The sequence below is a fragment of the Oncorhynchus nerka genome, linkage group LG20 (genome assembly GCF_034236695.1).
Source record: "Oncorhynchus nerka isolate Pitt River linkage group LG20, Oner_Uvic_2.0, whole genome shotgun sequence".
NCBI classification, from domain to species: domain Eukaryota; kingdom Metazoa; phylum Chordata; class Actinopteri; order Salmoniformes; family Salmonidae; genus Oncorhynchus; species Oncorhynchus nerka.
This window is the reverse complement of record NC_088415.1, coordinates 8,653,485-8,666,662: the sequence shown is the minus strand read 5'-3', so window position 1 is coordinate 8,666,662 and position 13,178 is coordinate 8,653,485. Positions and strand designations below refer to the sequence as shown.

General features: G+C 47.8%; 1 protein-coding gene across 1 annotated transcript in view; it reads right to left on the bottom strand.

Annotated features, from left to right (window-relative positions):
- The window catches only part of LOC115101611 (copine-5-like), a 224,865-nt gene extending 214,348 nt beyond the window's left edge, over window positions 1-10,517 (bottom strand). Inside the window, exon 1 of the mRNA XM_065005191.1 lies at window positions 10,083-10,517. Coding sequence (XP_064861263.1) covers window positions 10,083-10,192 — 110 coding nt within the window. The 5' untranslated portion in view covers window positions 10,193-10,517. The remainder of the gene's footprint in view (window positions 1-10,082) is intronic.
- Between the last annotated feature and the right edge of the window lie 2,661 nt (window positions 10,518-13,178).

Below are 13,178 nucleotides of genomic sequence, written 5' to 3'. Positions count from 1 at the left end.
CACCAAAAGAAAGATGCCCAGGGTCCCTGCCTGCTCATCTGTGTGAATGTGCCTTAGGTATGCTGCAAGGAGGCATGAGGACTGCAGATGTGGCTAGGGCAATAAATGCAATGTACATACTGTGAGATGCCTAAGACAGCGCTACAGGGAGACAGGACGGACAGCTGAAATAATGAGCGTTCCACCGAGGCCTGTACTCTGGAGCGGGATCGATTTGGAGGTGGAGGGTCTGTCATGGTCTGGGCGGTCTGAGGCGGTGTGTCACAGCATCATTGGACTGAGCTTGTTGTCATTGCAGGCAATCTCAACGCTGTGTGTTACAGGGAAGACATACTCCTCCCTCATGTGGTACCCTTCCTGCAGGCTCATCCTGACATGACCCTCCAGCATGACAATACCACCAGCCATACTGCTCATTCTGTGCGTGATTTCCTGCAAGACAGGAATGTCAGTGTTCTGCCATGGTCAGCGAGGAGCCCGGATCTCAATTCCATTGAGCACATCTGGGACCTGTTGGATCGGAGGGTGGGGTCTAGGGCCATTCACCCCAGAAATGTCTGGGAACTTGAAGGTGCCTTGGTGGAAGAGTGGGTAACATCTCACAGCAAGAACTGGCAAATCTGGTGCAGTCCATGAGGAGGAGATGCACTGCAGTACTTAATGCAGCTGGTGGCCACGCCAGATACTGACTGTTACTTTTGATTTTGACCCCCCCCCTTTGTTCAGGAACACATTATTCAATTTCTGTTAGTCACATGTTGGAACTTGTTCAGTTTATGTCTCAGTTGTTGAATCTTGTTATGTTCATTCAAATATTTACACATGTTAAATTTGCTGAGATTAAACGCAGTTGACAGCGAGAGGACGTTTCTTTTTTTGCTGAGTTGATGTAATTTCACATATTTATGATGGCAATTATTCTGCGCTCAGATATTTATGATGACAGTTATTCAGATATTGTCACACCCTGATCTGCTTCACCTGTCATTGTGCTCATCTCTACCCCCCTCCAAGTGTCACTGATCTTACCCATCATCCACAGTGTATTTATACCTGTGTTCTCTGTTTGTCTGTTGCCAGTTAGTTTATGTTTTTCCTGTTTTCTAGTTTTCCCAGTTTTGACCATTCTGCCTGCCCTGACCCTGAGCCTGCCTGCCGTTCTGTACCTTTTCACACCACCCTGGATTACTGACCTCTGCCTGACCTGACCCTGAGCCTGCCTGCTGGTCTTTACCTTTCAGACTCTGCTCTGGATTACTGACCTCTGCCTGACCTGACCCTGAGCCTGCCTGCTGGTCTTTACCTTTCAGACTCTGCTCTGGATTACTGACCTCTGCCTGACCTGACCCTGAGCCTGCCTGCTGGTCTTTACCTTTCAGACTCTGCTCTGGATTACTGACCTCTGTCATGTATTGTCATATTATGTCTTGTTCCTGTTCTTTCTCTTCACGCCGTCTCCCTCTGCTGGTCGTAATAGGTTACCTTCTCTTCCTCTCCTTCCCCCAGCTGTTCCTCATTTTCTCTAACTACCTCGTTCACCCTTTTCCCACCTGTTCCCTTTTCCCCTCTGATTAGGTCTCTATTTCTCTCTCTGTTCCTGCTTCTGTCTTTGTCAGATTCTCGTTTGAGTTTCTCATGCCAGAACCAAACTATCGTCTCGTTTGCTTCACCCTTGTCCCGTCCTGTCGGAATCTGCCTGTTCTTCTGATGCTACGTGTGATCAGGTACCTCTGTCCTCTACGACCCGCGCCTACCCAGAGAGACCAGCAGTCTGTCGCCGCTAACCCAGCTATTCTCCTCTGCTACTAAGAAGGGGACTCTTCTGTAAATATCAGAAGGACTTTTTGTTTCATTTGTCGCCCTCTCTGCGGGTTGTCTATTTTGCCATTATTCTACATCTGAAGAGGATCTATGTCTTCCCTGTGTTTTGACATTAAAGGACTCTGTTTTTGTTAAACCGCTTTTGGGTCCTCACTCAAGTTCACAACAGAAGAATCTGACCAAGAATGGACCCAGCGACTTCGGATTCTTTCCACTCAGCCGTCGAGATCCAGGGAGCGATGCTAGGCAGACACGAGCAGGAATTGTCTGCTGCTCGACATGCCGTTGAGACCCTGGCCGCCCAAGTCTCCGACCTCACAAAACAGATTCACCATCTCCGCCTCGATCCACCAGCCACTTCCAGGGCTTCCGAATCTCCGGAGCCCAGAATCAATAACCCGCCGTGTTACTCTGGGGAGCCCACTGAATGCCGCTCGTTCCTCACCCAGTGTGATATTGTGTTTTCTCTCCAGCCCAACACTTACTCCAGGAGCACAGCTCGTATCGCCTACGTCATATCTCTCCTTACTGGACGGGCTCGTGAGTGGGGCACGGCAATCTGGGAGGCGAGGGCTGAGTGTACTAACCAGTATCAGGACTTTAAGAAGGAGATGATACGGGTTTTTGATCGTTCTGTTTATGGGGAGGAAGCTTCCAGGGTCCTGTCTTCCCTATGTCAAGGTAATCGATCCATAACAGATTACTCTATTGAGTTTCGCACTCTTGCTGCCTCCAGTGACTGGAACGAGCCGGCTTTGCTCGCTCGTTTTCTGGAGGGTCTCCGCGCGGAGGTAAAGGATGAGATTCTCTCCCGGGAGGTTCCTACCAGCGTGGATTCCTTGATTGAACTCGCTATTCGCATAGAGCGACGGGTTGATCTTCGTCGCCGAGCTCGTGGAAAGGAGCTCGCGTTCTCCGTTGCCCCCCTCTCCGCATCACTACCATCTTCCCCCGCCGGCTCGGGTGCTGAGCCTATGCAGCTGGGGGGTATCCGCATCTCGACTAAGGAGAGGGAACGGAGAATCACCAACCGCCTCTGTCTCTATTGCGGTTCCGCTGGTCACTTTGTCACTTCATGTCCAGTAAAAGCCAGAGCTCATCAGTAAGAGGAGGGCTACTGGTGAGCGCTACTACTCTGGTCTCTCCTTCAAGATCCTGCACTACCTTGTCGGCCCATCTACGCTGGACCGGTTCGTCAGCTTCCTGCAGTGCCTTGATAGACTCTGGGGCGGAGGGCTGTTTTATGGACGAGACCTGGGCTCGGGAACATGACATTCCTCTCAGACAGTTAAGGGAGCCCACGGCCTTGTTCGCTTTGGATGGTAGTTCTCTCCCCAGGATTCAGCGTGAAACGCTACCTTTAACCCTCACTGTCTCTGGTAATCATAGCGAAACCATTTCTTTTTAATTTTTCGTTCACCTTTTACACCTGTTGTTTTGGGCCATCCCTGGCTAGTTTGTCATAATCCTTCTATTGATTGGTCTGGTAATTCTATCCTCTCCTGGAACGTCTCTTGTCATGTGAAATGTTTAATGTCTGCTATCCCTCCTGTTTCCTCTGTCTCTTCTTCACAGGAGGAGCCTGGTGATTTGACGGGGGTGCCGGAGGAATATCACGATCTGCGCACGGTGTTCAGTCGGTCCAGGGCCACCTCTCTTCCTCCGCACCGGTCGTATGATTGTAGTATTGATCTCCTTCCGGGAACCACTCCCCCCCGGGGTAGACTATACTCTCTGTTGGCTCCCGAACGTAAGGCTCTCGAAGATTATTTGTCTGTAGCTCTCGACGCCGGTACCATAGTCCCCTCCTCCTCTCCCGCCGAAGCGGGGGGTTTTTTTGTTAAGAAGAAGGACGGGTCCCTGCGCCCCTGCATAGATTATCGAGGGCTGAATGACATAACAGTTAAGTTATCCGCTCCCTCTTATGTCTTCAGCCTTTGAGATCCTGCAGGGAGCCAGGTTTTTCACTAAGTTGGACCTTCGTAACGCTTACCATCTCGTGCGCATCAGGGAGGGGGACGAGTGGAAAACGGCGTTTAACACTCCGTTAGGGCACTTTGAATACCGGGTTCTTCCTTTCGGCCTCGCTAACGCTCCAGCTGTCTTTCAGGCATTAGTTAATGACGTCCTGAGAGACATGCTGAACATCTTTGTTTTCGTTTACCTTGACGATATCCAGATTTTTTCACCGTCACTCCAGATTCATGTTCAGCACGTTCGACGTGTCCTCCAGCGCCTTTTAGAGAATTGTCTTTATGTGAAGGCTGAGAAGTGCACTTTTCATGCCTCCTCCGTCACATTTCTCGGTTCTGTTATTTCCGCTGAAGGCATTAAGATGGATCCCGCTAAGGTCCAAGCTGTCATTGATTGGCCCGTTCCTAAGTCACGCGTCGAGCTGCAGCGCTTTCTCGGCTTCGCGAATTTCTATCGTCGTTTCATCCGTAATTTCGGTCAGGTGGCAGCTCACAGCCCTTACTTCTGTCAAGACGTGCTTTAAGTGGTCCGTTTCCGCCCCAGGGAGCCTTTGATCTTCTCAAGAATCGTTTTACATCCGCACCTATCCTTGTTACACCTGACGTCTCTAGACAGTTCGTTGTCGAGGTTGACGCGTCGGAGGTGGGCGTGGGAGCCATTCTTTCTCAGCGCTCCCTCTCTGACGACAAGGTCCACCCTTGCGCGTATTTTTCTCATCGCCTGTCGCCGTCGGAACGTAACTATGATGTTGGAAACCGCGAACTGCTCGCCATCCGCTTAGCCCTAGGCGAATGGCGACAGTGGTTGGAGGGGGCGACTGTTCCTTTTGTCGTTTGGACTGACCATAGGAACCTTGAGTACATCTGTTCTGCCAAACGACTTAATGCGCGTCAGGCTCGTTGGGCGCTGTTTTTCGCTCGTTTCGAGTTCGTAATTTCTTATCGTCCGGGCTCTAAGAACACCAAGCCTGATGCTTTATCTCGTCTATTCAGTTCTTCAGTAGTCTCCACCGACCCCGAGGGGATTCTCCCTGAGGGGCGTGTTGTCGGGTTGACCATCTGGGGAATTGAGAGGCAGGTAAAGCAAGCACTCACTCACACTCCGTCGCCGCGCGCTTGTCCTAGGAACCTTCTTTTCGTTCCCGTTCCTACTCGTCTGGCCGTTCTTCGGCGTTCGGGGTACGCTTGCTTCCATTCGCCAGCGTTTTTGGTGGCCCACCCGGGAGCGTGACACGCGTCGTTTCGTGGCTGCTTGTTCGGTCTGCGCGCAGACTAAGTCCGGTAACTCCCCTCCTGCCGGCCGTCTCAGACCGCTTCCCATTCCCTCTCGACCGTGGTCTCACATCGCCTTAGATTTTATCACCGGTCTGCCTTCGTCAGCGGGGAAGACTGTTATTCTTACGGTTGTCGATAGGTTCTCTAAGGCGGCTCATTTTATTCCTCTCGCTAAGCTCCCTTCTGCTAAAGAAACGGCACAAATCATCATCGAGAATGTTTTCAGAATTCATGGCCTTCCGTCAGACGTCGTTTCGGACAGGGGTCCGCAATTCACGTCTCAATTTTGGAGGGAGTTTTGCCGTTTGATTGGGGCTTCCGTCAGTCTCTCTTCCGGCTTTCACCCCCAGTCTAACGGTCAAGCAGAACGGGCCAATCAGACTATTGGTCGCATCTTACGCAGTCTTTCTTTTCGTAACCCTGCGTCTTGGTCAGAACAGCTCCCCTGGGCAGAATACGCCCACAACTCGCTTCCTTCGTCTGCGACCGGTCTATCTCCCTTTCAGTGTAGCCTCGGGTACCAGCCTCCGCTGTTCTCGTCTCAGCTCGCCGAGTCCAGCGTCCCCTCCACTCAGGCTTTTGTCCAACGTTGTGAGCGCACCTGGAAGAGGGTCAGGTCTGCACTTTGCCGTTATAGGGCGCAGACTGTGAGAGCCGCTAATAAGCGTAGAACTAAGAGTCCTAGATATTGTCGCGGTTAGAGAGTATGGCTCTCCACTCAAAACCTTCCCCTTAAGACAGCTTCTCACAAGTTGACCCCGCGGTTCATTGGTCCGTTCCGTATTTCTCAGATCAATAATCCTGTCGCAGTGCGACTTCTTCTCCCGCGATATCTTCGTCGCATCCACCCGGTCTTCCATGTCTCCTGTGTTAAGCCCGTTCTTCGCGCTCCCGCTCGTCTCCCCCCCCCCCATCCTTGTCGAGGGCGCACCTATCTACAGGGTCCGTAAGATTTTGGACATACGTCCTCGGGGCCGTGGTCATCAGTACCTAGTGGATTGGGAGGGGTACGGTCCTGAGGAAAGGAGTTGGGTTCTCTCTCGGGACGTGCTGGACCGTTCGCTGATCGATGATTTCCTCCGTTGCCGCCAGGTTTCCTCCTCGAGTGCGCCAGGAGGCGCTCGGTGAGTGGGGGTACTGTCATGTATTGTCATATTATGTCTTGTTCCTGTTCTTTCTCTTCACTCCGTCTCCCTCTGCTGCTCGTAATAGGTTACATTCTCTTCCTCTCCTTCCCCCAGCTGTTCCTCATCTTCTCTAACTACCTCGTTCACCCTTTTCCCACCTGTTCCCTTTTTCCCTCTGATTAGGTCTCTATTTCTCTCTCTGTTCCTGCTTCTGTCTTTGTCAGATTCTCGTTTGAGTTTCTCATGCCAGAACCAAACTATCGTCTCGTTTGCTTCACCCTTGTCCCGTCCTGTCGGAATCTGCCTGTTCTTCTGATGCTACGTGTGATCAGGTACCTCTGTCCTCTACGACCCGCGCCTACCCAGAGAGACCAGCAGTCTGTCGCCGCTAACCCAGCTATTCTCCTCTGCTGCTAAGAAGGGGACTCTAACCCAGCTATTCTCCTCTGCTACTAAGAAGGGGACTCTTCTGTAAATATCAGAAGGACTTTTTGTTTAATTTGTCGCCCTCTCTGCGGGTTGTCTATTTTGCCATTATTCTACATCTGAAGAGGATCTATGTCTTCCTTGTGTTTTGACATTAACCTGTTGCTCCTACCCTCTACTTTTTTGAACATTTTGTTAAAAATCGCGCAACATTTCAGCGCCCTGCTACTCATGCCAGGAATATAGTACGTTCATATGGTTAGAATGTGTGGATAGGAAACCCTCGGACGTTTTTAAAACTGGTTAAATCACGACTGTGGCTATAACATAACGTGCGTTACATCGGAAAGCGCAGGAAAACCTGATCACAGAAAATGGAAATAAATATCCTTGCGCCACTTCCAGCAATTGTTAACAGTGAGCCGAATTAGATAAGACCAAGCATTCAACTCCCACAGCATCCCCATGTTGTCTAGAGTCTTGTGAATTGAATCATCTTTGATTCTTGGTTGAACCGAAACAGGGGCACCACTTACCTCCGGTCTCCGCCCAGATCATTCCGGAAGAGCTCTCTCGTGAAATTTTTTCCAAGACGACAGCTAATGATTTTTACATCGCCTAAGGATGATTTTTATCGCTTATTAACGTTTACTAATACCTAAAGTAGCATTACAAACGTATTTCGAAGTGTTTTGTGAAAGTTTATCGTCTACTTTTTGAATTTTAAAAATGACGTTACGTTGTGAAATCGCTGTTTTTTTCGTTTATCACACAGTCTACATATAACGATATCTTGGCTTTATATGGCCCGATTTAATCGAAATAAAGACCCAATAGTGTTTATGGGACATCTAGGAGTGCCAACAAAGAAGATGGTGAAATGTAATGACTGTTTTCTATTTTATTGTGCGGTTTGTGTAACGCCGAAATGCTAATTATTTTGTTTACGTCCCCTGCTGTGCTTTTGTGTTGTAGTGTATTGGTGCATGCTATCAGATAATAGCTTCTCATGCTGTCGCCGAAAAGCATTTTAAAAATCTGACTCGTTGCCTGGATTCACAACGAGTGTAGCTTTAATTTGATACCCTGCATGTGTATTTTAATGAACTTTTGAGTTTTAACTAATACTATTAGCATTTAGCGTAGCGCATTTGCATTTCCAGAGCTCTAGTTGGGACGCAAGCGTCCCAAGTAGAAGCAAGAGGTTTTAAAGGACTCTGTTTTTGTTAAACCGCTTTTGGGTCCTCACTCAAGTTCACAACAACCTCTGCCTGACCTGACCCTGAGCCTGCCTGCTGGCCTTTACCTTTCAGACTCTGCTCTGGATTACTGACCTCTGCCTGCCGTCATTTTCCTGCCCCCCTGTTTTTGTAATAAACTTTTGTTACTTCGAAACTGTCTGTATCTGGGTCTTCACCTGAGCCTTGACAGATATTTATGATGGCATTTATTCTGAGTTCAGATATTTATGATGGCATTTATTCTGAGTTCAGATATTTATGATGGCATTTATTCTGAGTTCAGATATTTAGGATGGAATTTATTCTGAGTTCAGATATTTAGGATGGCAGTTATTCTGCCAATTTAGGAGTGTGTGGTGAAACGTCAATGACCAATTAATTGCACTTCTTGTAGATGAATATATGAGGGCGCTTGATAGTTTGGCATGTTTGGTTATTTTTTTATATGATTGATGTTGTACTAAACAGCCATATCAATTTCATCCAGTTAATAGAACGTTGTTATTCCTATTTATTCCTAAGTGTGTATGTGTGTGGGTGGGTGAGTGTGTGTGGGTGGGTGGGTGTGTGTGGGTGGGTGTGGGTGGGCGGGTGGGTGGGTGTGTGGGTGTGGGTGGGTGTGTGTATGTGTGTGGGTGGATGAGTGTGTGTGGGTGTGTGGGTGTGGGTGGGTGGGTGTGTGGGTGTGTGGGTGGGTGGGTGTGGGTGTGTGTCGGTGTGTGGGTGTGCGTGTGGGTTTGTGGGTGTGGGTGGGTGTGGGTGTGTGTATGTGTGTGGGTGTGTGTGGGTGTCGGTGGGTGTGGGTGTGCGTGTGTAAGCAGCTCCAAGGGAACAGACCATAAGCAGCATCAAAGCAAAGCCTCTGATCAATCTCTCTCCTTCAGGTCCGATGACATCATATTAATTTCTGATAGCTCTGTGAAAAACACATTAATTGGCGGCCTTGAGAAAACTGCAGGCACAGCCTCCTTTAAGTTACAACGAGGAATAGCCAACACAACATGGATGTGATGGTCTCTGTCAGAGAGAGAGAGGGGTGTGGATAGAGAGAGAAAAAATGAGGGAGGGAGATAGAGAGTAAGAGAGATAGAGAGAGAATGTAGGGAGATAGAGAGAGAGAGAGAAAGGAGGGAGATTCAGAGTGAGAGAGAGCGATAGAGAGAAAGGAAGGAGATAGAGAATGAGAAATAATGAGAGAAAGGAGGGAGATAGAGAGTGAGAGCGATAGAGAAAGAAAGGAGGGAGTTAAAGACCAAGGGAGATAGAGAGAGAAAAGAGGGAGATAGAGAGTGAGAGAGATAGAGATAGAAAAAGAAAGGAGGGAGATAGAGAGCAAGGGAGATAGAGTACAAAACTGCTCCAGTAGCACCAATCACCAGACTTCACATGAGCAGTAGAACCATTGTATCAGATTTGAGTGTCATCCTCAGATGGACTCAAAGAGACACGAAGAAACATGTTAACATGCTTTGTTTGATCATCTGTTTATGTTCCACTTCCCTGACCTCTTAATGGAAATTGACGACTGAAACCAATACAGGAACAGTCGAATTAGGGTACAGTAGCCCATACTTTTACAATGAACCTGGTCAAATGTTATCGGCTTGACCGCAAGAACCCCACCCCGATCCAATCCACAACATTATCGTACGGCACAGTGATCGTCACTGGTTGGGGGAAAGACTCGGCTACATGTAGGCTATTCATCCTCGACATTTCACTGCGGGCACCAAAGCATTGATCAAAGGAACTTCTACCCCCGCGCCAACAAACTCGATATCAACTGTGGCACGAGACCGTTTTATTCACAGGATGGAAACGTTGCGCAGCAAGAGCTTGGGGAAGAGGATTTAAGCACCCACCCCAAGTAGTCCCTACCCTTTTAACATAATATTAGGAAAATCGATTCAAAGTTAGACATGACATTTCCACATTAAGCACAACACAGAAAGCAGGTTTCTATAGCCAACCGCTGTCCTCCTTGCGCATCAGAAAAGCAAACTAGAGGCTTCTTGATGAAATGTCAGACCGTTACAATACTCATTGAATAACCCATCTAACTGTAATTGGCAATTAATTGCATCATTACAATGCAATATAGCCTATCAACTCTCCTGAACGCGGATCTGCAGTGCCCTGCCCCATATTTTCCAAAGCGCAATGGACCTATCCAAAGTCTGTGAGAGAGACAGAGTAATCAGCTGGCTCAGTGAGTTTACCTGCATGACACTGTGATCTCCACTTTGGTTGCCGGGATTTTTCCCGCAATGGGATCGAAGTCACACACCGCAGCCATGCTATCCAGCTTGTCCATTACGTCTCCCTCCATGCGCGCGGGAGACCCGGGACAACTCCCCTGTTCACTCAGCCTGACCGGGTGCAAGTCTCTCTCTCGAGCGTTTCACCAATTCTCACGCGGTCCCTAAGCCAGGCGCGAGTCCGCAGCTAGCTTTCCACTGAGAACAGAGGGACCAACCGTCAGTGGATGAGCAGATGAGAACAGGAGATCCGAAGTTCAGCCAAATCTGTGAAGTGCTTTCCATTCGATATATACACCACTATACAGAAAACTCGTATCTAATGGAAACGCGAAGTAACTGTAGGCCAATTGATTTATAATGGTGCAGTTCAAACGAAGTCACAGTGTGCTCTTCTCTCTCTGTCTTCAGGCAGAGTAAGTGATATCCACTAGCGAGCGTTTGAAAAAAGTAAAATCTCACAACGAACAACTCCACCCCTTTCTGCATTCTTTCACATTGGCTACTGCCTGAAGGCAGGTGCGACTGGCTGACTGACAAACTAACTGAATGACTGAATAACTGACTGACTGCCACACAGTGCGGAATCACTCTATTGATTAAGGACAAGGATCATTATAACGCTCCAAATTATTTATCGTGGCTATTAACATCAGCAGCTAACTATCCGGCACAAATTAGCCCTTTAATAATTAGACCATCTTAAAAGTGATATTACTATTCGAACTGTGTAGACTAAAAGTCACTTTTTACCCAAGAATTTTAAACGGAAGTGAACAAAGATATTATCTATTTCCCTAAATGTATTATATGTATTACAATCAACATAAATCAATTAGTCCAAGTCCGATTAACAAATTGACGCAGAACAGTGATTGAATGCATTATTGAACGTGCTGTGCATATTTTCTACAAGATACATAGCCTATTCTTAATCAATGTTAAATCAATCCTGCCCTGCCTTTCTGAAGTCTTCGAAAGCCAAGTTAACAAACAGATCACTGACCGTTTCTTCTCCCTGTGCAATCTGGTTTCGGAGATTTCTCCTGGGTGCACCTCAGCCACGCTCAAAAAATCTAATCAAATCAAATGTATTTATATAGTGCTTGTACATCAGCTGATGTCTCAAAGTGCTGTACAGAAACCCAGCCTAAAACCCCAAACAGCAAGCAATGCAGGTGTTGAAGCACGTTGGCTAGGAAAAACTCCCTAGAAAGGCCAAAACCTAGGAAGAAACCTAGAGAGGAACCAGGCTATGAGGGGTAGCCAGTCCTCTTCTGGCTGTGCCGTGTGGAGATTATAACAGAACATGGCCAAGATGTTCAAATGTTCATAAATGACCAGCATGGTCAAATAATAGGTCTGGGACAGGTAGCAAGTCCGGTGAACAGTTCAGGATTCCATAGCCGCAGGCAGAACAGTTGAAACTGAAGCAGCAGCATGGCCAGGTGGACTGGGGACAGCAAGGAGTCATCATGCCAGGTAGTCCTGAGGCATGGTCCTAAGGCTCAGGTCCTCCGACATCGGATAAGACAGGAGAAGTACTCCAGATATAACAAACTGATCCTAGCCCCCTGACACATAAACTACTGCAGCACAAATACTGGAGGCTGAGACAGGAGGGGTCAGGAGACACTGTGGCCTCATCCGATGATACCCCTCGGACAGAGCCAAACAGGAAGGATATAACCCCACCCACTTTGCCAAAGCACAGCCCCCACACCACTAGAGGGATATCTTCAACCACCAACTTACCATCCTGAGACAAGGCCGAGTATAGACCACAAAGATCTCCGCCACGGCACAACCCAAGAGGGGAAGCCAACCCAGACAGGAAGATCACATCAGTGACTCAACCCACTCAAGTGACGCACCTCTCCTAGGGACGGCATGAAAGAGCACCAATAAGCCAGTGACTCAGCACCTGTAATAGGGTTAGAGGCAGAGAATCCCAGTGAAAAGAGGGGAACCGGCCAGGCAGAGACAACAAGGGCGGTTCGTTGCTCCAGAGCCTTTCCATTCACCTTCACCAGACTACACTCAATCATATGACCCACTGAAGAGATGAGTCTTCAGTAAAGACTTAAAGGTTGAGACCGAGTTTTCGTCTCTCACATGGGTAGGCAGACCATTCCATAAAAATGGAGCTCTATAGGAGAAAGCCCTGCCTCCAGCTGTTTGCTTAGAAATTCTAGTGACAATTAGGAGGCCTACATCTTGTGACTGTAGCGTACGTGTAGGTGTGTACGGCAGGACCAAATCAGAGAGATAGGTAGGAGCAAGCCCATGTAATGCTTTGCAGGTTAGCAGTAAAACCTTGAAATCAGCCCTTGACTTGACAGGCAGCCAGTGTAGGGAGGCTAGCACGAGAGTAATATGATCATTTTTTTTGGTTCTAGTCAGGATTCTAGCAGCCGTATTTAGCACTAACTGAAGTTTATTTAGTGCTTTATCCGGGTAGCCGGAAAGTAGAGCATTGCAGTAGTCTAACCTAGAAGCATTTTTCTGCATCATCAAATTTTTCTGCATCATTTTTGGACAGAAAGTTTCTGATTTTTGCAATGTTACTTAGATGGAAAAAAGCTGTCCTTGAAATAGTCTTGATATGTTAGTCAAAAGAGATATCAGGGTCCAGAGTAACGCCAAGGTCCTTCACAGTTTTATTTGAGACAACTGTACAACCATTAAGATTAATTGTCGGATTCAACAGAATATCTCTTTGTTTCTTGGGACCTAGAACAAGCATCTCTGTTTTGTCCGAGTTTAAAAGTATAAAGTTTGCAGCCATCCACTTCCTTATGTTTGAAACACATTCTTCTAGTGAGGGAAATTTTGGGGCTTCACCATGTTTCATTGAAATGTACAGCTGTGTGTCATCCACATAGCAGTGAAAGTTAACATTATGTTTTTGAATGACATCCCCAAGAGGAAAAATATATAGTGAAAACAATAGTGGTGCTAAAACGGAACCGTGAGGAACACCGATTCACAGAGACAAACTGCTATCTTTCCGACAGATTAGATCTGTCAATTTGGGTTTCCAATCTCTCCAAAAGA